General features: G+C 39.8%; 1 protein-coding gene across 10 annotated transcripts in view; it reads left to right on the top strand.

Annotated features, from left to right (window-relative positions):
* The window catches only part of EPB41L3 (erythrocyte membrane protein band 4.1 like 3), a 135147-nt gene that overhangs the window by 53006 nt on the left and 58816 nt on the right, over nucleotides 1-23325 (top strand). For 9 of the 10 annotated variants that reach the window (XM_042837897.1, XM_042837903.1, XM_042837890.1 and 6 more), the window contains one exon: nucleotides 20648-20859. In XM_042837897.1, coding sequence (XP_042693831.1) covers nucleotides 20659-20859 — 201 coding nt within the window. In that variant the 5' untranslated portion in view covers nucleotides 20648-20658. Of the gene's footprint in view, nucleotides 1-20647; nucleotides 20860-23325 lie in introns of those variants that run through there. The other variant, XM_042837913.1, reaches the window with a different exon arrangement.

Genomic DNA, 23325 nt, shown 5'->3' with positions numbered 1-23325 from the left:
GTAGCTGGTATAAAAGGACGTGTCCCCAACGACCTTCTGATCTTCAGATGTTGTTTTGAAGAACACAATCATTGTACTCGCTTCCTTCTTCTGACAGGTCTGTGGAAATTGATACAAATGTATCTCTGTAATCTTGTAAGAAATCTTGTGCTTTTTTTCCAAAGTAAAATATTCTAACATGCAATAGGTGATGCAGTAACAAACCAGAATGTACATTATAAAGCTACATCATTCTCTAGCTTCCAAGCAGTTATAAGGAGATAAAATGGATATGTTTAGTTCACTAAAAAATGTTTTGCTACATTCCTTTAAGTCATCCCAGGCCTATTGCTGTTCCTACTGGGCAGAACTGTGAGTTTGCTTGCTGAGTAGTGTCCTCTGAGCTTGTGATGATGTTCTAAGAAGAAGAATCTCCATGACGTGGAACTTGGCACACAAACCAAGGTCTCAGCCAAGGAAATGCATTGTCTGTTAGTTTTCCAAACAAAACTAGTTCAACTGAATGTGAATGCTTTTGCCTGTTTTGTATCTGGTTTCCACTGGCCGTATTTTGATTTTTGTAGTGTTGATATGATAAGCAATTATTTCTGCATGCGTGGCATTGTTTTGTGGTGTTTGTTTTTTTTTTTTAACTCATGGTTAAATATTTCTTATTTAAATGTTGGCTGCTGAGCCTGAAAGAATCTGTCCAGAAATTCAGAAGGGGTAGCACAAACATTAATGAGTGTCTGAATAAGTGTTTCAATGATAAACAGGATTATTTCCTACTTAAAAGCATTCCAGTTGGGGAAGTTGGCCGCACCGAAGCTGCTCTTTGACTAGGACACACTTAAGCTCAACATCTTGAGACTCTCAAGAGAGGAATCCTGCTTTCTACTGGTATTTGGCCTTTGTTTTAAAACGATGTACTCCAAGCTATTATTCTGAAATTATGGTCCATTTGAGAAACTCAGTGGAAATTTTTGAAACTTGTATTTCTTTCTGAACTCTAGTTAGACACTCCGTAGGGAAATTATTTATCAAGAATACTACAGAGATACAAAATTAGTACTGAAGTGCAGTATTTAACATCACTTAAGATAGCAGCTCTGCAATATGTAAGGTATCTTCTGGAAAGGGTGGAAAGCAGCAGGACAGGTTTTTTCTGTTACTTCTGAAGAATTTGCTAGTGCCATTGATGGTAGTGAAGGGGCCCTGCAGTCTGTTACATTGTGCCTCATTGCAAGGAGAAGGCAACTGCTTGAAAACTTAGCAGGAGCTTGGAATACGTGCAGCCTTCCATGGAGAAAGGAAGGAGGGACTGATAACGGGTGAGGTTTCCACTCAGGCGTGGGTAAAAGACTCTTGGACCTCCTTAGTCTTTCCTGCTAATGCTCCTTCTGCTCTTTTGAAGTGCAAAAGAAACCCTTGACTTAGTTCCTGTCTCCTTCCTGTTGCAGTAACTTCTTCCCCACCTCCAGGAGTCCCTGCATCAGATCTTCCTGTGGGTAAATGCTGCTTGATCCTTTGTTGTAGACACCACGAACATTAAGAATTCAGCTTGTCAGGTGAAAATTTAAATTGCAGCAGACACACCTCTTGTGGAGTTATCCTGCGATTAAAACTGTCAGTTCAAGTGAAACGTTGTTTTTGTGGGCTCCTAACCTTTCAAAGAATTAGTGTTTGAAGCCTAAACGTGCTGTCTGCTTTCATCAAAATTCATCTTTAAAAATATGTTTCCTGTAAGGAGGGAGGAAAATTTCACCTGTAGTTCAGAGATAACTGAAAGTGTATTTGTTTCCACTTAAAATTTCGACCTTTGTTGCCTTGCCGCTAGGAGCAAGCCATAGCTGTCCAAACTTTGAGTTTTCACACCTGTCTGGTGTGATCTCTTCGCTGCAGAGTGATGCTCTTAGACTTAATGAAACCAGAATGATGTGTCTTTTGATAGTCTCCCTGAATAGTCATGAAGAAGCTGATAAAGGTTGAGAGGTTATTGAAATATTTTGCAGCAATAGAAGTTTAAAGCACTTAGCAGAAAGTTGGGAAGAAGATCGGCAACCTTGAACAGCAGGTGACATTTAAACCAAATGCATTCCTTTCCTGTGCCCCTCCTTGGTTTAAACAGCAGAAAACTTTCTGCAAGGGCACAGCCTTCATCCCTCATGAAACCGTCCTGCAGCTTCAGAAGCATGAAAGCTGCATCTGTAGGGCTGAGCTTATCTCCGCCACATGAGGCAAAGTGCAACACCAAGGCACGTTGTGACTTCTAAACATGTTAAGAGGGGATGAGAGGCAGGCTGACCAAAGCATTTCTGTATCGGTTGATTCAAGGTTGTGCATTATTGGGGTTGCTGATGTTATGAAAGGAGCCCACTTGCTGTTTTCTCTGCAGCCACAGTGATACCATTGCAGACGTTCCCCCACTCAGGAGCCAATAATAGCTGGAGATATGGGATTCTGCTTTTTCAGAGCAGCGAGATCTGAAGTGCCTGGTGGTCAAGCCTTCAGGCTGAGCCTTGGGCTGTGCAGACATTTCAAGCTCTATTTCCACTGGGACTGAGTGTGGGTATTCAGTGGGGTTTTTCTGTTGCAGATCCACAGGTCTTGTGGGGCATCACCCTCCTAAAGCAAGCTCTGACCTGCTCTGCTTAGTTGTCCTAATGGTACGAAAATCTACAGGATTTACTTCAGACTGCCTCTCCCTTTCTTTTCCAACTGGCAAGACCGTATTTTTCTCTTAAAATATCAAATCCTCTTGAACGCTGCAACAACAGCATCAAGCAAAAAAAATTGCAGCAAAGTGGTCGTTTACATAGATGCAAGGAGGATATTTTCAAGAGCATGGTGCTGATTTCAGTTTAGTCTTGCAGTTCAAAGTAGGATGCTTGGTTTCTCACTCTGTTTATTCAGAAAGTCTTTCAGAATCTTAATTCTTTCATTGAAAACTCTGGATCTGGATTGAGAAGCTCTGCAAGCCCTGGTAGATACGCAGTGGTTGCCAGTGGATTTGCTGCACAAAACATCAGAGTGCTTGCAGCCTTCACCCATCAGCCTTTTTGCAATCTACCTATTGGCACTATAAAAATGTTTTAAGTTTAATTACTTGGCTGTTTAATTTCCCTCGTAAAAGATGAGACAACTTGTAAGTAAATTGAAGATTTTTGACCTAAAACCTATAAGCGTAAGAAGCTTTGGTCCTAGCCTGGGTCTTAGAAATTGGAAAAAGAGCTTTTTAGAGACTGCTTAGAAAGAAATGGTGGAGATTGGTGCCATCCCTGAGCATGGCAGCTGGAAAGTTTAATTATAGGCTGGAAATTCAGTTAGGGATTAGGGAAAGTGTTAGCAGAAGAAGTGAATGTTACTGACAGCTGTTTGTGGGCCTCAGAGCGGCAGCATACGTAAAGAGCATGAAGTGCAGAGCCAGAATTGTGGGGGCTTTGAGCACTCAAGCACTCCAGGTCGCTTGTTCCTTGATACATGAGCTCAGTCTCTGTTAAATCATTGTAAAGGTTTACAAGCATAAAGATGAAGGCAAAAAAATCCTGTTTGTTCTGGAGCCCTGTGCATGGACACCAGGGTCCAGTATAAACAAAGAGCAGGAAAAGAAGTGGAGGGGAAGGGGCATATCCACACTGACTGAGGGGTCTGGTGTAAGAAGACCTGTGCAATGAGGCATCAGATGCTAAGGACCTGATATCCCCACCCTATGTGTTTTTGGGCATGCTCTTTGCCCTGACTTTACTCCATTCCTAACTAGTATTCAGCTAGCACCTGGTGAGACCTGCTTTGATAGGAACCAGAGTGTAAGGGATGGGACCACCTGAAAATATGCTTCAGGTTCCTACTGCAATTGAAACAGTTTGGAAAACCCATGCTGCTGAGCTCACTACAAACATACTGAGAATGGTGTTGCAGGCATACAGGAGTAGTTGGAATGAGAAGTTTGCATCCTTTTTCTTTTAAAAGTGAGAAATATTTCTGCACCTACTAGGAGTATTCTGAGCAGGGTTTTTGAAAAAAACTTCTCAGAAGGAGTGGTAAGGCATTGGAATGGGCTGCCCAGGGGGGTGGTAGTCACTGTCCCTGGAGATGTTCAATAACCATGCAGATTTAGCACTGAAGGACATGTTGTAGTGGGAAGTAAGTGTTGGTGGTCAGTGGATGGTTGGACTAGATGATGCTAGAAGTCTTTTCCAACATTAACAATTCTGTGATTCTACTTGTAAGTCCTATTGTGAAGGTCAGCCACTGGTGCTGAGACCTGTAATGTTACATATGGCTTGGACAGTTATAGCCAATATAATATTAAAGATGAACCAGTCTTGCCTATTTTCTTTATTTATTTGGGTTTTTTTTGTTGTTGGTTTTTTTTGTTTTTTTTTTTTTTTCCTCAGGACCTGAGATTTTTCATTCAAGTGTATTTGATGTGGTCTGAATATAGTGTGGTGGTTTTTTTTGTTTGTTTGTTTTCCTTTGGTACAGGTTTTTTACTATATATGTTCTGTCTGAATGAGGAGGAGTTGGGAGGGATGTGTGCAAGACATAAGGTTGCTAAGTGCACACACGACTTAAGGGATCTGCCTTTTAACACACCACAGTTACCAGAAGGCATCCTTTGAGAGGACAAAGAATGATTACAGAGCTAAGGGAAAAACCTTTTTATACTGAAGTGTATCTAAAACTGATACGCAATAGTGAAATTTCAGTGTAGTTTCTATTATTATGTGGAAGGATAATAATATATATGGAAAAGTTTGGATTTATCTCTATTGGCTGTGAATTTTAAGACTTTGTTTTATTCAGCTGCAGTAACAGATCTGCTCTACCATACAGGCTTCTGTGGCTTAATGGTGTACTGACCTGAGTGTTAAAGGAATAAAATAAGGAATTGTTTTCCCCAAAAAATCAAGCTGACTGGAACATTTGGCATTATTTATAATACATTTAATAGATTTATGGTCATACATGATCTTCCTTGACAATTAAAAGCTTGTAGAGGGCAAAAAATGTGTGTATGGATTAATAAGCGACGAGTGTCCTACATGAAACATACAACACTGCAGCTTCATGACAGCAGTAATTCAGCCTTCGAAAGCATAATTCCTTATGACTGGTAATAATGTATGGCTGTGATAAAGAAGATAGTCCAGCTGGCTTCTTAAAAAATAGTTGCATGATATTAATACCAAACATTTGCAGCTCTTGCATGTTTTCTGATCTCAATTCCAGCTCTTTTTCACAGTGCAGTTAAGTGGAGTAGTACCCTCATGCGAATGGGGCGATGGGCTCCTGCTAGTGCCGCGAGCTGGAGTGGGTATGGGGTGTTCTGGGGACTGCTGGTGCTGCTTTTCACTTGATGAGGGAGGAGAAATGTATTTACACGTCTTTTTTTTTTTTTTTTTTTGGAGAGCTTATGTTCCTTGGGGAGTTCTCTGGCAATGGAAAGAAAGCACTTGATGTGGTATTTAAAATGCTGGACAAGAATTCACAGCAGGCGTTTCCTGTCTTCTGGAGCACGAGCAGAGAGAAAAAGAAAGAAAGAAAGAAAGAAAAAGAGCAACTTATAAAATATGGTTCCTGTTGGGGAAGATGGAATATACTTCAACTTGTTTAGTTACAGTTTTGTCAGCATAGGTTAAGCAACATTCTGAATTGCGGGTAAAATAATATGGGGAAAAGAACCCCACCATGTTTCTGAATAAAATGTGCTTTTGTGGGACCATAAAAGTTTGCAAATGGGATAAAACAGTGGAGAGCCTTGGGGTAGTGCTTTGGGAACTCTGCCCTTTCTTGGATGCTTGCCTGTGAGTGAGTGAAGGAATCCTTAACTTGCTCAGTTTGCAGGCTGCTGACTTTTTTTCAGTTGATTTTTCTTCCCTTCAGCTTGGAAAACCCATTAATTACAGCTGTAATTCTGAGACTTAGATGCTTTTCAGGATGCGTAGGCCCCTGCTGTATTTCTGGTCTTATATAGTACTAGTGGATTAGACAAAAATCTCAGAACTCCACCCTGAAATCTTGCAATCTGCTTTCCATCTTAAGAATATGTACATATCCAGGTCCACACTTGTGTCTACTGAAGCCAGCTGGAACTAGCCTTTCTGTAAGTTTTCAGTCATCTGAATGCCAGCCATTGTCTAGCAATGGGCTTGCCACTTCCATGAAGGGTGTTATCCTACAGCTGCCTATCAGCCACCTCCTTGGTCTGTTTGTCCCAATGGACACCAGCTGCTGATACCAGCAATGGAAAGAGCAGATGTTCTTGGTGATGTGACATAGATTTGCGTTTTCTTCCTTCTCAGCCCAGTGTGCTGCAGTCTCTGCAGAGGCTTGTATGGCACGGAACCACCTGCGTGGCCACAGACCTGTGGGGCATTTGAACCTCCTATGCAGCCTCTTGAATTGCTCTTCTCTTTTCCCTCCAAATGTCACATCCGTTTCATTGTTCTTAAAACACCACTTTTGCGCTGGATGCATGCAGTCAGAGTTCTGTAGTGATTCCATTTGCAGTGTCATTGATGCTCCAGCTGCTTGAAATGCTTGGACAGCCTGAACAAAAGTTAAGCAATCAATACTGAAGCTTTCTCAAAATGCAAGTTAAAAGAATCCTACGTAGTCTTCTTGTTTTCTGTTTTTCATGAGCATTTTAAGATGCCTTGATTAACATGAAAACACAGTTTTCACTGACCATTTAGCTTTTGGTTCATCAGCAGTTGAACTAAGCATTTGCCAGCATATCAGAAGGGAGCTGACACTTCTGTTGCAAATAACTTCTTCCTAAAAGCACTACTTGTGTTGAAGCAGTTTGAGTTCTGGCTTGCAGCCATAGGTTCACCTAAGCATGCTATAGGAAGTGACAGGTGCACAGAAGTAATACATATTTTAATGTGCTTGACTCGGCTAGAGACTGCAAAATGGAATAGACTTTCCTTTGCTTTGCTAGCAGATGTGAGACTACTCCCAATTTATTAATAAGTTATGGCACTGCTAGCACTGCCACTTGGGTCACCTTAATATCCCTGCAGCTCTTGAAATCAGATGAGAAACTGGAGTTCCTGAGGTTTCTTAGGGGTATTATCCAATCCTGTGAACCTACTACAGAGAAAACGTGCTGAGGTGTCAGCCCGGCCAAGCAGTTGTTAATAACATCTGCTGGGTACTGAGGTGGGTATTTCTTAAGTGGTTGTTTCAGTGAAGGATGGAAGCTGGAAATGAAACTAGAAATATTTCCTGTAAGTATCCCTAGTACTTTGATAAATAAAAGAGTATCATGGCTTGACTGTATTTGAGATAGGGGAAGCCACAGTTGTTGTAACATAAATCATGGGCACTCTGTCACTGAAACTGGATCATGTACATTAATGAACACATTACTTGTTGGAATGTCAGTCAGCACAAAAGAAAGAACTTCTAAAATATAAAATGGAAAGAAATCCAATAGTAAATATCTGCCTAGTATAAGTCTTTTTTGCTTACTTTTTACTTAATATAATACAGTTAAGATAGCCTTCTTCCCCTTGGGAGATCTTCAGCCAAGAGAGAAAGCAGTGTAGGATTATAAATAAATAGCAGGTTAAAACTAAGCTGATAGTGTTATAATGTTGTGAAGATGGTGAACTCTTTAATACCAGGAAGAATGAAGAATGTTGTCTTAAGACACTCTTTACAGTCTGTTCAGCACCACTAAGTTTAGTTGATCCTGAGTTGAAAGTAGGGCTTGAATACTATTGCTCAGAATCCACCAGAGATGGACTGATTGGAGAGTAGAGGAGGGAGAGTCTAAAAGAGGGCTAAAAATAGGACTTGCAAGAAGAGGCAGAGGAGAGAGGAGTCCAAGGGGAGAACGGCAGCCGTTTGCAAGCTGCAGAGCCATTGCACATGACCGCCGTTGTTAGAGCAAGTAGTAGTGTGCTTACATTTCAAGTAGGAAGAATTAGGTCAGACATTTGGGAAAATTTTCTTGAACAGTAAGGAAACGGAGTCAATGCACATAATAGATTTCCTAGGGATAGGGAAGCTTAATCATTATAGGACTTCAATATCAAGTGGCATGAATACATAATAGGGTGAGTTTAGAGAAGGCGCTTGGAAAGGGATCATGAAGCACTGACATCAGGATGCAGGACATTTTGAAGTGCAGTGTAATTAAGATAGAGCAAGTATCTGATCTATTTATTTTGTTGGTGTCTTTTTCTCACTTGCATGGCTGTCTCTCTAAAGTTTGGTGGTTACTGCTGGAGGAGTATTTAATGCTGTTCTGCAGCTAGGAGGATTCTTTGGTTTCTTGCTTCTGTGCAGATCTTGTTAAAAATGGTTTTGTAAGTGTAAAGATAGATTTGTGTGGCCTCAGCTGTGCTGAAACACATGCATATGGTGCAGGCTGCAGAGAGCAGAGTTGGTTGGACCCCAGCTGCAGGGCACTGCTTCCCCAGGGCATTAATGACATCTAGGGAGTGGGTTGGATTACTTCATTCATTTTTTAGTTTGAATGTAATAACTGTATGAATATTGGCATGGAGATTTCTGTCCTTTTGGAAAACAGACTGCAAAACGGGAAGGAGAGGCGAAATTGAACTCTGTCATTTATCTCTCATCAACCATAGCTACTAGAATAAATTTTTGGCCATTTATTATGAAATGGGGAATAATTCTTTCTATTATCTGCACATGTAGCAACTCCTGAGAAGATTGAATTGTACATTATTATGATATCAGAATTGATTGATAAATTAATCTTCAAAATCATAAATTCTTTCTTGGGCAAATTTTTCCCATGTGGCTGTTACCTTTTCCCCGTGACACCGTGCAGTGTAGAATATAAATAAGTTGAATTTTACATGCTGTGGTCTGAGAGCGCTGAAAGAAATGGATTGGCATAAAACAGTCAGTAGATATAATGCACAGCAGTCCTTTGTCACATGCTCAGGGAATGTAGCTCTGGCTACAACACAAAGTCAGCAGGAAAGATGGAAAAAGTCACTGTTTATGCATCTGTTTCACTGGTTTGGGCACTTTCCTGATTAGCACAAGAGTCAAGTTTGAAACACAACACAGAGGACAGAAGTTTATTTGTTAATTGTAGAATTCTTCCTTAAATTAGGGAAGATAGGAGCTACAAGAGGCTTTTTTAAACCTTAAAAGCACAGTCAAAACCAGGGCTATGTAAAGAAAAAGGAAATGAGAAGGGAAATAATGTATGTTGTAAAGTCATGTATTACTGCGTTAAGAAATACCAGCATCCAACTTCCATTTCTGGTTTCAAATGATCAGCTTGACATTGAATCAATTTCTTTTCTAAAATGCTCAGTCTCTGTTGAGTAGCCTAGGATGATTTCCAGTGATTTTTCTTTTTTTTTTTTTTTTTTTTTTTTTTTTTTTTTTGTCTCTCTCAATTTCCATTGATCTTAAATGTGTAAAGAGTTTTCTTTCCTCTTTATATTGCAAGAATTGGTTCATTCGTTCTCTCTCTCGCTTTTGTGACTAAGCTGCATCATTACTATCTTCTTCCTTTCCACCGCCTCTCTCTCTTCCTACACCACTTTTTTCTGATCGCTGTGTTGTGAGGCACTGCAAACCACTGGCTGTTGCCATTGTCCCAGCCATTTCTGTTTTCTCTGAGATGCCATCTCTTCTACATGTCTAAATCCAAGACAGGCATACATGTTCGGGAAGAATGGCCAGGTCAGGTGGCCTCCATCTTCAGAGGGCGCATAATCCAATATAACACTGAGTCAGGAGTTCATAATGTAATCACAGCTGGGTATATGGCGTTCTAGGTTACGATGGGAAATGGAGTTAAATCCTCTTTAAAGATAGCTGTTTTCATTATTAGACTGTATTGGGTTCTTGTCTTCACATTTGTGTGGTTCAGACTGGCTGCACAGATGATGTGAGGTTTTGACTTTACTGGGACATTGTAAAGATACAGTATGCTTGCTTTTAATTAGCTGCAGGGTTCATTGTGCAGTGGGCTCTCTGGATATAGCTCCGGTGCATGGACAAACATGTGCATGAGCTCTCTGTGTTTTAGAAACTCATGACTAAAATTGTCCCAAAACGCGTAACTGACATGTAACTGAAGCTGGAAGAAAAATCCCACTTACTCAGTGGTTTTAAGTTAGATCTCTCCACACTGCAGATGCCTGGATCCACCATAAATATTCTTGTCATTCGTGCTTTTCCATGTTGACCGACTCGTTCCTAGAAGTCTGCACTCTCACTGCACCATCTGTAAGATTTGGTTTGCATCCAACAAACTGTTCAACAGCTGGTGATTTGGGGAAGCTGAATGGGTGGAGTTGCCTTTTTGACAGTGCACAGGCAGTGGGGAGAACTGCTGGTATCTGCACTTCAGATTTTTTGAAGGCCAAGGGGACACTTTGTAATGCATTTTAGCACAGGGTCATCTGGCAAGGGCTGGAAGAATGTCTTTGCAGAGACCGTGTAAATTGTCATAGGCTAGTTCCTCTGCCAAACAAACAGTTGTTTTGTAGACTGTAGCAGGCAGTAAGGCAACTGAGGAGTGTGAATTCTTATATAGAACTCTGATACAGAGTTCTGATATAGGAAGCTGAATGTCTGACATGACATCTTCAGTTGTTTAGACTCACGAGGTTTTAATTTGAGGAGCCAGTGGTTTCCTGATGTGGTGCTTCCAACTGGAAAGCTTATCACTTGATGACATAGGGTGTGTTTTACATTGAAAAATCAAAATATGAAGTGAATAATCTGTTTTGGGAAAACAAGAATTATTACAGCTAAACACAACTGTGATGCCTCATAATATAGCCTTGCTGCTATGGACTTGTTTAATGTCACCAAAAGCTGAAAAACGGGATGAAAAATTAATGTGGTATTTGAGGAAAAATTGAGCCAAACGGAGGAGGAGGGCAGTAAGCCCCGAGCCACAGAGATCTGCACACACAGAGCGGTCTTTATTTAGGGAGGGCCCAGCGCAGGTTCAGGCTTTGCTCATCTGTTTTATTTTTTTGCTGCCTGTAATTTCTTTCTTCCTGTTGTGTCTACCTGAGTTTGATGGATTTTTGGTTATTTTAATCCTGTGTTCACAGAATTGTCTGGAAAGCAGCCTGCAGCTCCCCAGTGCTAGGAGGGGGTGCAGTGGGATATGTCCCTCCCACTGCCATTCTTGCACTCTTCCCACCTCCATGACTGACGGCCACCTTATAAAAAATAGAAAGGCTCAGTTCTGGGCAAGTTAGCAGGAAATACTGGGGGGAAAAAAAAAAAAAACATTTTTTAATATCACACCACTCTTGCAAGTAGCATGCTGTTGAAGGCTTAGTTCAGGGGCGAGCAGTCCTTTAAGGCCCAGAACCATTACACAGAACAGAGCATAGCAAACTGGTTTCTCTGCTGAATTCCAGTTACTAAGATGCCCACGAAACCAGAAAAACCACATTGATGTTTTAAACTCATCTTTTGTTTGTTTGTTTCCTCTTGTTTTACTTTTAAGCTTTCCCATTGTCCAAGGTAAAAAGATAAATGCTTGCTGGAATACAGTGGGAAGCCCATGAACGTGATGGGCTGGATGGTTTACACCTTGCCTTTCTGATTCCCATCTTCATGTGAGGCCGGGAGTACAGCCTGGTCAGATATTGTGTGAAACTGAAAATCGTGTTCACAGGTGCTGCAGTATTTTTGCCTGAGGTTAGAGCGACAGTCCACCACACCTGCCACGTCTCAGCAACATGTGCACCTCTTCTTATGTATGTTACATGTTTTCTTTTTCAAATCCAAAATTGATTCTCTTTTCCACATCCTGTAAGAAAATATGAACTTTCAAGATCTATGCATGAAGCACACTCAGTCTCTGTAGCACTCGCAGCATTTTTAAATGGTGAATGATGCGCAAGGGGTCCCATGTGAATGTTTTGCTCCAGAGCAATTCAGAAAGGTCAAAATCTCATGTAAACGTAAGCCAAATAATCAAAATCACTTCTCTGCAGAAAATCAGTGTGTGGCATTGAGGACTCTTTCTTGTCCTTTTAAGTTGCTGAATGAAGTGTTTATCAATCAGTTGTAATCACAGCCCTATGAGCAGCTTTGCTGTATTTCCTTTTTCTTTCATTTCTAACTGAAATGAGGGAGGGGTGAAGTTGGGAGTGTCCACATGGAATTCTCTGATCAGAATCTCCTCTTCCTTTCTCACATCAGCTCTCCATAGTTTTCCCATTATTTCAGCAGATTCTGGGTGCAGGGAGAAGCGGAGGTCTTTACAGAGAGTTTAGTGGGTGTTTGCTTGCAGAGTACTGTTCCCTTGTTCCTCTGGCAAATTTCTGTCTTCCTATGGAGAAAATCACTTGAATCAACAGGATGTTCAAAAATCAGGGTAGCCTTGGTCTGTTTTAGGTAATATGGCTCCCAGCACATGATCTGGGTCTTCAGGGAGAAGTGTGTACTGGTCATGCTTTTTGAAAATCTTGTGTGCAGGAGAGTCAAAAGACATTACAGCCATTCCAGATTTTACTGTTGTGGAAGCAACACATCAAGAAAACAAAGCAGATCTGAGTAGTTTCACTAATTCATAGAAACAATAGGAAAATGAAATAAAAATGTTATCCTGTGCTTCCTGTGCTCTGAAGCAGAAAGAGATATGTGCATCTTCTGAATTTGGAGTTGTCACCTCAGGTGGGAAGAGTAGCAACATCAACAAAATATAATTGTTTATGCTTTATGAATTTGCAAACAAAGAATGTTGATGTTGCTGTTCATCTGTGCAAAGTTTCCAGTGGTGACTGCACAGAGCTATAGACATCCTCCTTTTGACTGTTATAGCTGGTATGCCGTCTACTCTAAATCCCACTTGATGCCAATCAAGTTCTTGCTTGCTGTCAGCAAATTCTTGATTACTGTCTGCAAGAAGCTTGTATGCATTGCAAGGCTCTTATCAGTTCCATTCTCTCTATTTGCTTTCCCAGAGTAAGCAAATTCAGCTCCTTAAACCTTTTTCCACTCATTGTGTTTTCTAAACCTCTTACCATTCTTCCTACTCTCTTCTTGACATTAATACATAAATTTCAAAAAATACGAGGCCCCAGATGAAATACAGAGTGCCATATGCTTCACTCTGATGTTGAAGAAGGAAGAATACACCCAATTGTGTGTCTCAGAAAGAAACTGGTCTTGCTTGTGTGACTTCAGACCCTAATGCCTAGACAGTTAGTCCTCATAGCGTTTCACTTGTAATGTCCCTGTTCCTGTTGCAGTTATTGTTACAGAATGTAACCTATACATGGTTTTCTTTCAAGCTGCTTTTCTGATCTTGAAGTCTATTGTGTACTGCCTTAGTATTCCCCAGCCTATCATGGTGCAGTGTTGAGCACAGCTCAGGTGCTTGCCTTTCCTTCTTTAATCCTCTGGGACAGGCTGTGATACCTCAACTGATGAATTCTCTTAGGTTGTCATTGTGCTACTGGTAAGTGTTCATGGCACTTGCTTTGATTGTGTGTTTTTTTAAGTGCTTGTTCAGCCTTTTTTTTTTTTTTAATGATAATTTAAACTATTTCTGTGGTTTGTTCATGAAAAAGTCATGTGGGGACTGGTTTAAAAGCATTGCTAAAGATAGACTGTCATCTGCACCGCTTTCTACACTTTCTTTTTATCAGCTGGGACAGATGCCATGTCAGAGAGAGCAAGAGAGACATTGCATCAGCTTGACATCACATTTTGATAAATCTGTAATGACTTTGTTTTTTTTCCAATCACATTATTTTTATAGGGTTAGAAATCCTTCGGTGTGTTCCACTAACTTCTCATCTATTAAAAATATGCTGTCCTTAAGTTTTCCGTCCTTACCTTCCTCTGTAAGATCAGGTGCTGTGTTAGATCTTTTCATTTATTTGAGACCTTATCTAGCCTGTCTGGCATCTGGAAAGTGGTGGCTAATGGTTTAGAGATGCTTGCTGGCAGTTCCTGAAGCACTGTAGGGATGTTTTTTAAGGCTTTCTGATGACATGATAACCCATAATTTCCTGATGTCTTAATCTCTTCTTTCCTTATTTCATCCTGCACTTGCATGTCCTCTGTGTTAGGTTGAAAGATGTGCTGAATATCTCATTGCAGGTAGCCTCTGTGAAGAGGCATTGAATAATTTAGCCTTTACAGTGTCACGTTTGTGTTAAGTAATGTACCTGTTTTTCCCTTTTAATTTATTTATAGAATCTTTTATCATTTGCTCTGCCCTTACTGGTTGTAAGCCACTTTGCATCTTAGTCTTCATCTCTCCTTTTATGTCTGCGGTATTCTTTTATTATCACCATATGATGTGTCCTTGGTTCTGCTTTGGAGTACAGTCCCTTTTGTTGTTGTTTTTTCCCTGTCATTTAAAAGCTCTTGATACTTCCTATCTCCACCCTGGGTAAGAAGAGCACAGTCTCTCCAGGAACTCCTGTTTCATTTTATTTCATCACACCGTGTGGGAGGCAGCAGCAAAGGGGCCCACACATGCTTGGGATGTGGGAGGTTTGGATCTTTATGGACAAGTCTGCCATAGTCTCTTTGACAGCTCTCGTAAAAATGTGGGTTGGCCACAGGTGTCTCCTCTGTCTCCTTCTGATACCTTACTCAAGTAGTAGCTCAGTTTTTTCTTCTTTCATCTTCATCAAGAAAATCTAAAGAAATCTGTATCATGCACCTTCCAAGAAGGACAGACAAATAGTTTAAGTCATACGATATCTTCTAACACCTTCACCCACCTTAGCTGTTGTACTAATTCCTGCTGGTTCTTCCTGAAATCTCATCTGCACAAATGCTTTGAGTCTGTGACTTATGCCACCATGTCTTCTAAGTCCCTGGCGCCACAATAGGAGCTCATCCTGGTATTTCCTTATGTTTAGCAGCTTTTTATATTGATTTTCTTATTGTCTCTCTTGTTATTACCTTTTTGATTTTTGTCTTGAACATGTTTTTTTTGTTTTAGTTTTGGGGTTTTTTTGCATGTGTCGATTCTGATGTGTGTTTATGTTTAGGTATACACATCCATCATCTAGTTATGTTTAAGATGAAATCTTAAGTTCTTAAATAGGTCCACTGTGTTTGTGAGTATAGGGTTTGCACGTACTGGGGGCTGGAATCTCATAGCTATTACATACAGTCTTTGTTAGGCTTTTTGTGGCCTAGGTCTTCTCTGCATGAGGACAAAATTCATAAAAATTAAAGACTATCAAAAAAATTTTCCTTTTCCTGATGAGAAACTAAGGAATGAAAGAAGCTGATACTAAAAGCAGTTTCATGAAAACAGTTTATATTTGAAGAATAGAAGACGACAATCTGGCATAGAATCTTTTCTTAAATCATGTATTGACATTTCTGTTACTGTTCTCAGTGGCAGTATTCTTCTCCATCTGGTCTTCTCATCAGCATCTCATCGTTATTGTATAAATATGTCTCTCATTATGTAGAACATTATTTTTAAAATATGGAATCATTATTATATTATGTAACTTCCAAAGTTGGATCTTTACAGTGATTTATTGTGCTTTTCATAATTTGTAATTAAAGAAGAACTTTCCACAAAGAGAATTAATTAGATCAAAGAAGCATTTAAGTGTAAACCATTAGTCTTTGTATTACAGGAAATAGTTAGTGGCTATGTATAGTTCATTTAATTATACTGGGTTCAATTTTGTTTAGTCACTGTATCTTGATTTGTTTTGAAGTTAATTTGCAATTTCTTCTGTAATGTGATTTCAGTTTACTTAATATCAGATATATATAAATATGTGCTACTGCAAAGAAATAAAGATTTATTAATGACTTCACGGTAAATTAAACCACAGCCTCTGCTGTACATTGGCTGTGAATTCAGTTGTTCAATATATGGGTACGCAGAAGATCTACAGTCTTAGAAAGGGAGGCAAGAAGTCAAATGACTTGTTAAATGTATGGATATGTGTTGTAGATTGCAACTCTCATTTAATGGAGGGATCCAGATGACAGAGAATCATAGAATTATAGCATGGCATGGGAGATGTGCTCCAAACCCTCTGCTAATCTTCATGGTCCTTGTTTGGACTCTCTCCAACAGCTCCACAGTCTTTTTCATTCTGGTGGCCCCAGATGTGGATGCAGTACTGCAGACGGGGCAGTACAAGAACAGAGTAGAGGGAAATATTCCCTTGCACTGCTAGTCACTGCTCTTTTGATGTAGCCCAGGATACAGCTGGCCTTCTGGGCTGCAAGTGCATTGATGGCTTGCATCAAACTTTTCGTTCATCAGGGCATAACCTGGGCTTGATCTGGTGAGATAATTGTTGGTAAAGGTGAATGTGCTTTTGGTTCCCATATGAAGAACCAGTTTTCAGTCCATGACTAGCAAGGTAATGGCAATGGTACTGTCTCAAATGGCAATATATTGATAGCTCTAGATAATAGTAACTGGGTGTGCTGTAAGGTTTTTGGATGCAAGCTCTGCACAAGTGGTTTGCAGCGTTAGTAGCATCTGTATTATGTTTGGACTGGACTGATCTTTTGGAATCTTGACCTGTGGGATTGTAAACCAAAACTTAGATATCCAAGAACACATCTGGGTTGCATAGTATTACCACATTTGTATAAGGTAGTGTTCTTAGTTTCTTTTCATTAGTTTGTTTTCTGTTGACTGGAATGAGGAATTTGATACAGGGTTTGTGCTGGCAACAGAATAAGTTCAAGGGACTTCAGTGATGTTTTTCTTCCTGTCCTGGAATTCACATTAGAAGTTGTGATTTTGGTATATAACTAGATAAGGTAAATAACGAATAGAATACAACTAACAAACACTTCTCTGATTTAATTTATTTGATAAGTGTGCAGATACCACTAGCTATTCGGTCAAATGCAAATTTCATAAAAACAAAAGTAGGGTTATATCTGTGTTACTGGATTTCTTAAGATTAATGTTATTTCTTCAAGTAAGTACCTGCCTCTTCCTAGGAAGATTGTTATGCCATTTATAAAGCAGTGAAATGCTTGAAAAGTTTTTTACAGATAAACAATCATTTTCTGAGGAAGGCAAAATAACCTAATGCTTTGCGCTAAAAGAGAGAAATGTTTTGCTGTCTTGCAGCTTACGTATTTTCAGCCTGCGCTAGGTGGAATGAGACACATCTTAAAAATCTGATGAATTCAAATGGTATCCTGGGGTCCATGAGGAGAGGAGTGGCCAGCAGAAACAGAGAGGTGATTGTCCCTCTCTACTCTGCTCTTGTGAGTCCCCATTTGGAGTACTGTATCCAGGTCTGGGGCCCCCAATACAAGAAAGACAGGGAGCTGTTGGAGAGGGTCCAAAAGAGGGCCACAAAGATGATCAGAGGGTTGGAGCACCTCACCTACAAACACAGGCTGAGGGAATTGGGCTTGTTCAGCCTGGAAGAAAGAAGGCTGCAGGGTGACCTCATTGCAGCCTTTCAGTACTTAAAGGGAGCCTACAAACAGGAGGGGAATCAACTCTTGAAAGGATAGATAACAGCAGGACAAGGGGAAATGGTTTTAAGTTGAAGGAGGAAAGATTCAGTTTGGATGTCAGGGGAAGTTCTTTACTATAAGAGTGATGAAGTGCTGCAACAGGCTGCCTGGAGATGTTGTGGATGCCTCGTCCCTGGAGGTGTCCAAGGCCAGGTTGGATGGGGCCCTGGGCAGCCTGGTCTAGTATGAAATTGTGTTGTGGCACAGGGGTTGGAGATTCATGATCCTTGAGGTCCCTTCCAGTCCAGGCCATTCTGTGATTCTGTGAATTCATAAGAAATTGCTTTAAAAATGTGTTTGCTTTACTTCTGTTTACATCTGTAAGATAACAATGTGAAATTAATAGTATTTGGTTCTGAGTATTTGTTGCTAAACATACTAGTGTGTGTAGGGAAATGTTTGGAAATGGGTAACCTTGGGTTAATTAAATCCATCTGGTGGCTGACTAATGACAGGAATACTATGTCCAGGGAATCATTTAATGCTACAAGATTTGATAATGCACCAGAAGTTTTCAAACAAAGCAGTCTTAGAGTAAATTAGGACTCGCATGTAACTGGAGTGAAAACCAGTCCAGCAGAGCAGCTCATAGAATTGCAAAGGTCTGTTTCAGGCAGAAATGTCCCAGAAGAACTGAGGAACAACATTTTTTGTTCCTTGAGATGTAAAATTGTGGCTGGGACGTGATGTGAAACTTTTTTTTGAGTTTGTGCTTCAAGGAGTTGACTTTTATGGGACTAATTTAAATGAATGTTTCCTAGCTCGCTAAAATCCAGGAACAAATATCTTCATTAGGAAAGAAGCTATATAGGGTGAAAACAGCTTCCAGAGGCACTGTGGTAAAAAGTGAAGAAAGGCAGAAATATAATTTGTGTCAGCTGGCAAGATATCTGATCCTATGTAGATCAATGCCTGAAGATACTGCTGTTGACGGTGTTTTAAAGCAGTAGCTGTGACTGTTCTTTTTCTGTTTCAGTGCTCTAACTACATGTAATATACAGAAGAAAAAGAAGACTTTGTACTAACGCCTTCATGCATTTATACTTTATCTTCGTCATCTGTATTGTTGACTGATTTTGTATTGATTTTGTAGCTGTAAGTTAGCTTTTTTGTTACTTGCCAGTTCAAAATTTCTGGGAAAAAACAACAACAACAACAAATGCAGTTTGTTGTTACTGAGTTAATTACTTGATTAATTTGCATTTAATGTTTTCTTGCACTTACACAGAACATGGTCTAGTAGTGGGGGAAGGAACTTCTGAAGTTTGAGGAGACCTGAATGCTTTTAAAGCAAGCCAACCACAATAACATCAGATAAAGAATAGTTTGTTACATGTTGATCTGACAGATGGGCAAAACAAAACCGAGAGATTAACATTATTCTGCAGTTTAATTTTTAAAGCATGCAAAAACAGTGACTTAATAGAATTGAATATGGAGAATGAGTTTTTTTGCTCTACATGTGAGGAACTTGCCTAAGCTTCCTTTGTAGCGAGTACAACAAAATAGCACTAGTAAGTGATTTATCTCAGCTTAAAGCAGACATCTAAAATAGGTCAGATGAATCACGCTTTGAAATGTCTTTTTTTCTCCTCTGAGTATGGAGTGAGTTTAAAGTGACCATCTCAGATGTGTACATCCAGAGTTGGATTAGATGGATACCTTCCAGGCTGTCACGTTTTACAAAGCAGTGGATAATTACTGTTTTTTGTAGAGGCTGAAGGCAACTGTTTAAGTAATACATTTCTAAAGGGTGTTTTTCTTACAGCTGTGGCAGCTTAAGTGTAGAAATTTGATGTATTCTTAATGAAGTGCGTCATGTGTTAGGACTTTGAAAATGTGCCCTGAAATATAAATCTACTGTATGCATTGCATATTTCAACCTTGTGAGTGTTGGTGTGCAGCAGGTATGACCATGCACCCACATCCACATGGGCACTGCAAAAACCGATTGCGAGCTGAATGCTGTGAATTATCTGTACAGAGAATTGTGTTCCCTAGAGACCTTAGCTTTGAGAGGACACAATACATAAATGAGTTTGAAAATACAAATTGACCGCATTTACAGTGTTTTCTGTCAAGCATGCAGCTTATTAAACATTCTGACAACATCAAAAAGGAATCCTTTTCTTTTTCCTGTAATCTTCATCAAGTCTGTTTCTTCTAGTAAACATTGTAGTGTAAGTTGACAACCGATAGTGACTTCAGAGCGGATGAATTAGCAGATGTATATTGTGTGAAACTGCACATAGTTGCACAGTAGCTATGGTTACCAGGTTAAAGAAATTACAGTCAGTTTTGAGTTGCCTAAAAGTGAAGTGCTGGAATACTTACATAGTTATCATGGACTTGTATGTGTAACAAAACTCCAAATATGCTCGATTTCTTGAACTGACATTCTGCTTATTCAAATTCTTGTTTTCATGTGGGAACGCAGTATTTTGCTTTTATATCATTTTAAGAATTGAGGGCCAAGCACATGTCTGTAATGAGGCCAGTTGGTTTCAAAGTTCAAGATTTTGAATGAATGTTGCTAATATTTTGATTTGCTTTGGACAATGCTAAGTTCAGGCATAATTATTAAGAATCATATAATCATATTAAGAATCACATACTCACTTTTATTTAAATCTAACTTTTAGAATGACTTATTGGAAGTATTTTTTTTTATTTTTTTTAATGGTTGCTTCATCACTGAAATGGTGCGGGTGAATTCAAGCAGGTCGGATGGAATTGGTCACAAAAACATGATACGTTTGCATTGCTCTTGGGTCCATTTCAATGTTTCCAGCATCTGTATTGCTGAGAAACATAAGAATGACTTGAGTCTGTTTCCAAAAGCAGTGCAGGTGTTGAGAGGTGTTGAGGAGTTCAAGCCCAGTTGACTCAAATGTAAAGAAAGAAAGACTGAATGTTTCTAAAAGTTTCCACAAGGTTAGAAACTCAAGGTACTGTGAGTTGTGTTGGAATTCAGGCACTAACACCACCTTTTTTCAGTGCGGTTTACTCTCTTTTAATGAACTAGATAGAGTGGCACTTCTGCATTTAACTTTAACATAATTCCTGTAATATTGTCTGTATATTATAAGGAATAGAATAAGAATGAATAGGGTAAGATTTTACAGAACCATGCTCTTTTTTAGCTTACAAATGAATTGGCTGCATGATCTCGCTCAGTCGATCTGCTCACCTTGTTTTCTAGAATAACCAACCATGACGACAGAGTCGGGATCAGATTCTGAGTCCAAGGACAAAGAGCAGGACCAGCAAGAAGCCCCTGCACAGCCAGGGGCAGCAGCAGAGGGCCCGCCGCAGCAGCAGCAGGAGCAGCAACAGCTAAGTGAAGAGCACCAAAACGCACTTGAGCAGTTCTCAGCTGTGGCAGCACACAGCACGCCAGTGAGGAAAGAGCAGGTAGGAAAGCTGTGCACGATTGCTCCTGGGAAACAGTGAGCCCGTTTGGTGTGATGTTATTGATCTTCTTGGTTGGTCTTCTGTATTTAAACATAATATCCCTCATGCAGGATGTCTGGGAGTTCATGTCTTTCTGCCTTCATTGTGCTGCTTTGGGCTGATCTTACTAAGTGAGAAATGCTTTCCGTCTCACATTTGTGTTATGTAGCAAACAGTGCCAACTTTTAAGAAGCTAAAAATGTTTTCAGAGTTCATTTTTTATTTGACACCTGCTGAAAACTAATTTCATGCTTGCTTGTCTGATGTGTGGGCCATGAAGAGTCTGTGGTCTGTTAAGCTTCTTGTAGTTCTGAAATGACTGCATTATAATTGCTCTAACTTCTCACGTAATAGGTTTTAGAAGAGCTATCACATGATTTTTCCATTTGGTTCATTGTCACACTTATTAAATTTGTGGCGGCTGCTTTCTTCTCCTGTTAACAATTTCCAGTCAATAGGATTAACAGGCATTGTTATTCATCGGTAAATGACACAAAAATTAATGAGGTACCTGCAAATCACATCCCTTAGATCCGTAAGGTTATGACTTCCCCTCCCTCCCCCTTTGATGGCATTCACCTTTGAAGAATGGAATAAGCTACTCATGCTCCTCCTCTGTTCTTTACAAAAAAAAAAAAAAAAAAATCGGGTACTTTGTGAGGTCTTGTTATTTTTCCTTGTTAGAAGGCAGTGCTGGTAGAGCAAGCAGAAGTAAGACATTACTTACCAACACTGTGCATGTTCCACTGAAGCTGCTTGAGGCTGGCTGTGCGCTTAGCTTTTAATTCTTTTTTCTGCAGAACTACAGCTCAAACTTAATGTTGGTGAAGGAAAAAAATGAGCATAAGCTGTCTCTTATACAAGCAAAGCCTTTAATATCTCCCACATTTAGTTCTTGGGAGAATGAGTGCTCCTGGGACCAAATTAAAAGAGGTGTCTGACTTCCTTTATTCCAAGATGTAGACATGGCAGGACAGATTTCTGATACTTACTGCTATTGAAGATCAACCTTTTTTTTTCTTTTTTTTTCTTGGTTGCTAATCATTTGTATCAGGGCCAGAAGTTACCTGTAGTTAGTCTGGGGAAAAGAGAGAGGGCTGCTTTCTAGGAGAGAAGAGCACTACACAAGCAAATCGCTAATGTACAATTCAGTTCTTTCAGGCTTAGGCTTAAGTATTATCTTTTTTTTTTTTTTCTTCCAGACCACTTAAAAGCAGTACTGGCCAACAGAACTATTGCCAGTGGGTTCGTTAAAAAGCGAGAAATTGTGGGATTAATGGATATCATTTTCTGTCTTGCTGTCATTTGTTCTTCCATGGTGGGATCAGTGTGGAGTAATCTTGTGGTTTTTATTATCACTTGTATAAGAGAATCTTAGGAAGAAAGATTGAAATTACTGATCCATAACAGTGACTTTTTGTTTTCATACCATACACATGAGAAAAAATATTTTAATAAAAACAAAAAGGCTTCTTCACAATGGGATTGCAGTTACTACAGAAATTAATTATTTCATGAAACATGATAATGTAATCTTACTGTCTTCCTCCCTTTTTGTCTACTTGAAGAGCAAGAATATATCAAGTGTTGAATGCTAATGTTTCTAGAAACTATCATAAATAGACGGGATTCATGCACTGTGCAAGTTTGGTAATCATAGAAACATAGCCAGGGTTGAAAAGGACCACAGTGATCACCTAGTTTCAACCCCCCTGCTATGTGCAGGGTCGCCAACCACCAGACCAGGCTACTCAGAGCCACATCCAGCCTGGCCTTGAATGCCTCCAGGGATGAAGCATCTACAACCCCCTTGGCAATGTGTTCCAGTGTGTCCCTTGCCCTCTGTGTGAAAAACTTCCTCCTAATATGTAACCTAACCTCCCTGTCTTGGTTTAAAACCATTCCTCCTTGTCCTATCACTATCCACTATCATAAACAGTCGTACTCCCTACACCGTCCCTTCAAGTACTGGAAGGCCACAATGAGTCTCCCTGGAACCTTCTCTTCTCCAAACTAAACAAGACCACTTCCCTCAACCTTTCATTTTGTACCCAAGTTGTGAAACATCCAAGATCATTACTGCTAAATTCTGTAACTCCAAGGGCTTGATGTGAGGGAGAATTCCATCTTCAAAAGGGGATGATCATACTGTTTCATAGTGAGATATATCTATGTAAATAAAGATGAAAAGCTTATGCTCAAAAAATACAAACCCTGAAGCAATTCGTGCTTCACTATAATTTAGTCTGTAACACTGAAAATGCTGTAGAAATGTCTGTTGCAGGAGTGAACAGGATTCCAGGAAGAATATAGTTATGCTTGCAGAGTTCAGAATAATCCACTGAGTACGTGGGATTTTCACTGGCCACTTTTTTTTTTCCTTTTTTTTTTTTTCCCTAAATAACACAATGTCAGTTTTCTTTAGGA

Source organism: Centrocercus urophasianus, unplaced genomic scaffold, assembly GCF_019232065.1.
Source record: "Centrocercus urophasianus isolate 14NV4802_14NV808 unplaced genomic scaffold, USGS_Curo_1.0 seq_11, whole genome shotgun sequence".
In the NCBI taxonomy this organism is placed as follows: domain Eukaryota; kingdom Metazoa; phylum Chordata; class Aves; order Galliformes; family Phasianidae; genus Centrocercus; species Centrocercus urophasianus.
Note: the sequence above shows the minus strand (reverse complement) of the source record. Positions and strands in the feature narration are given on the sequence as shown.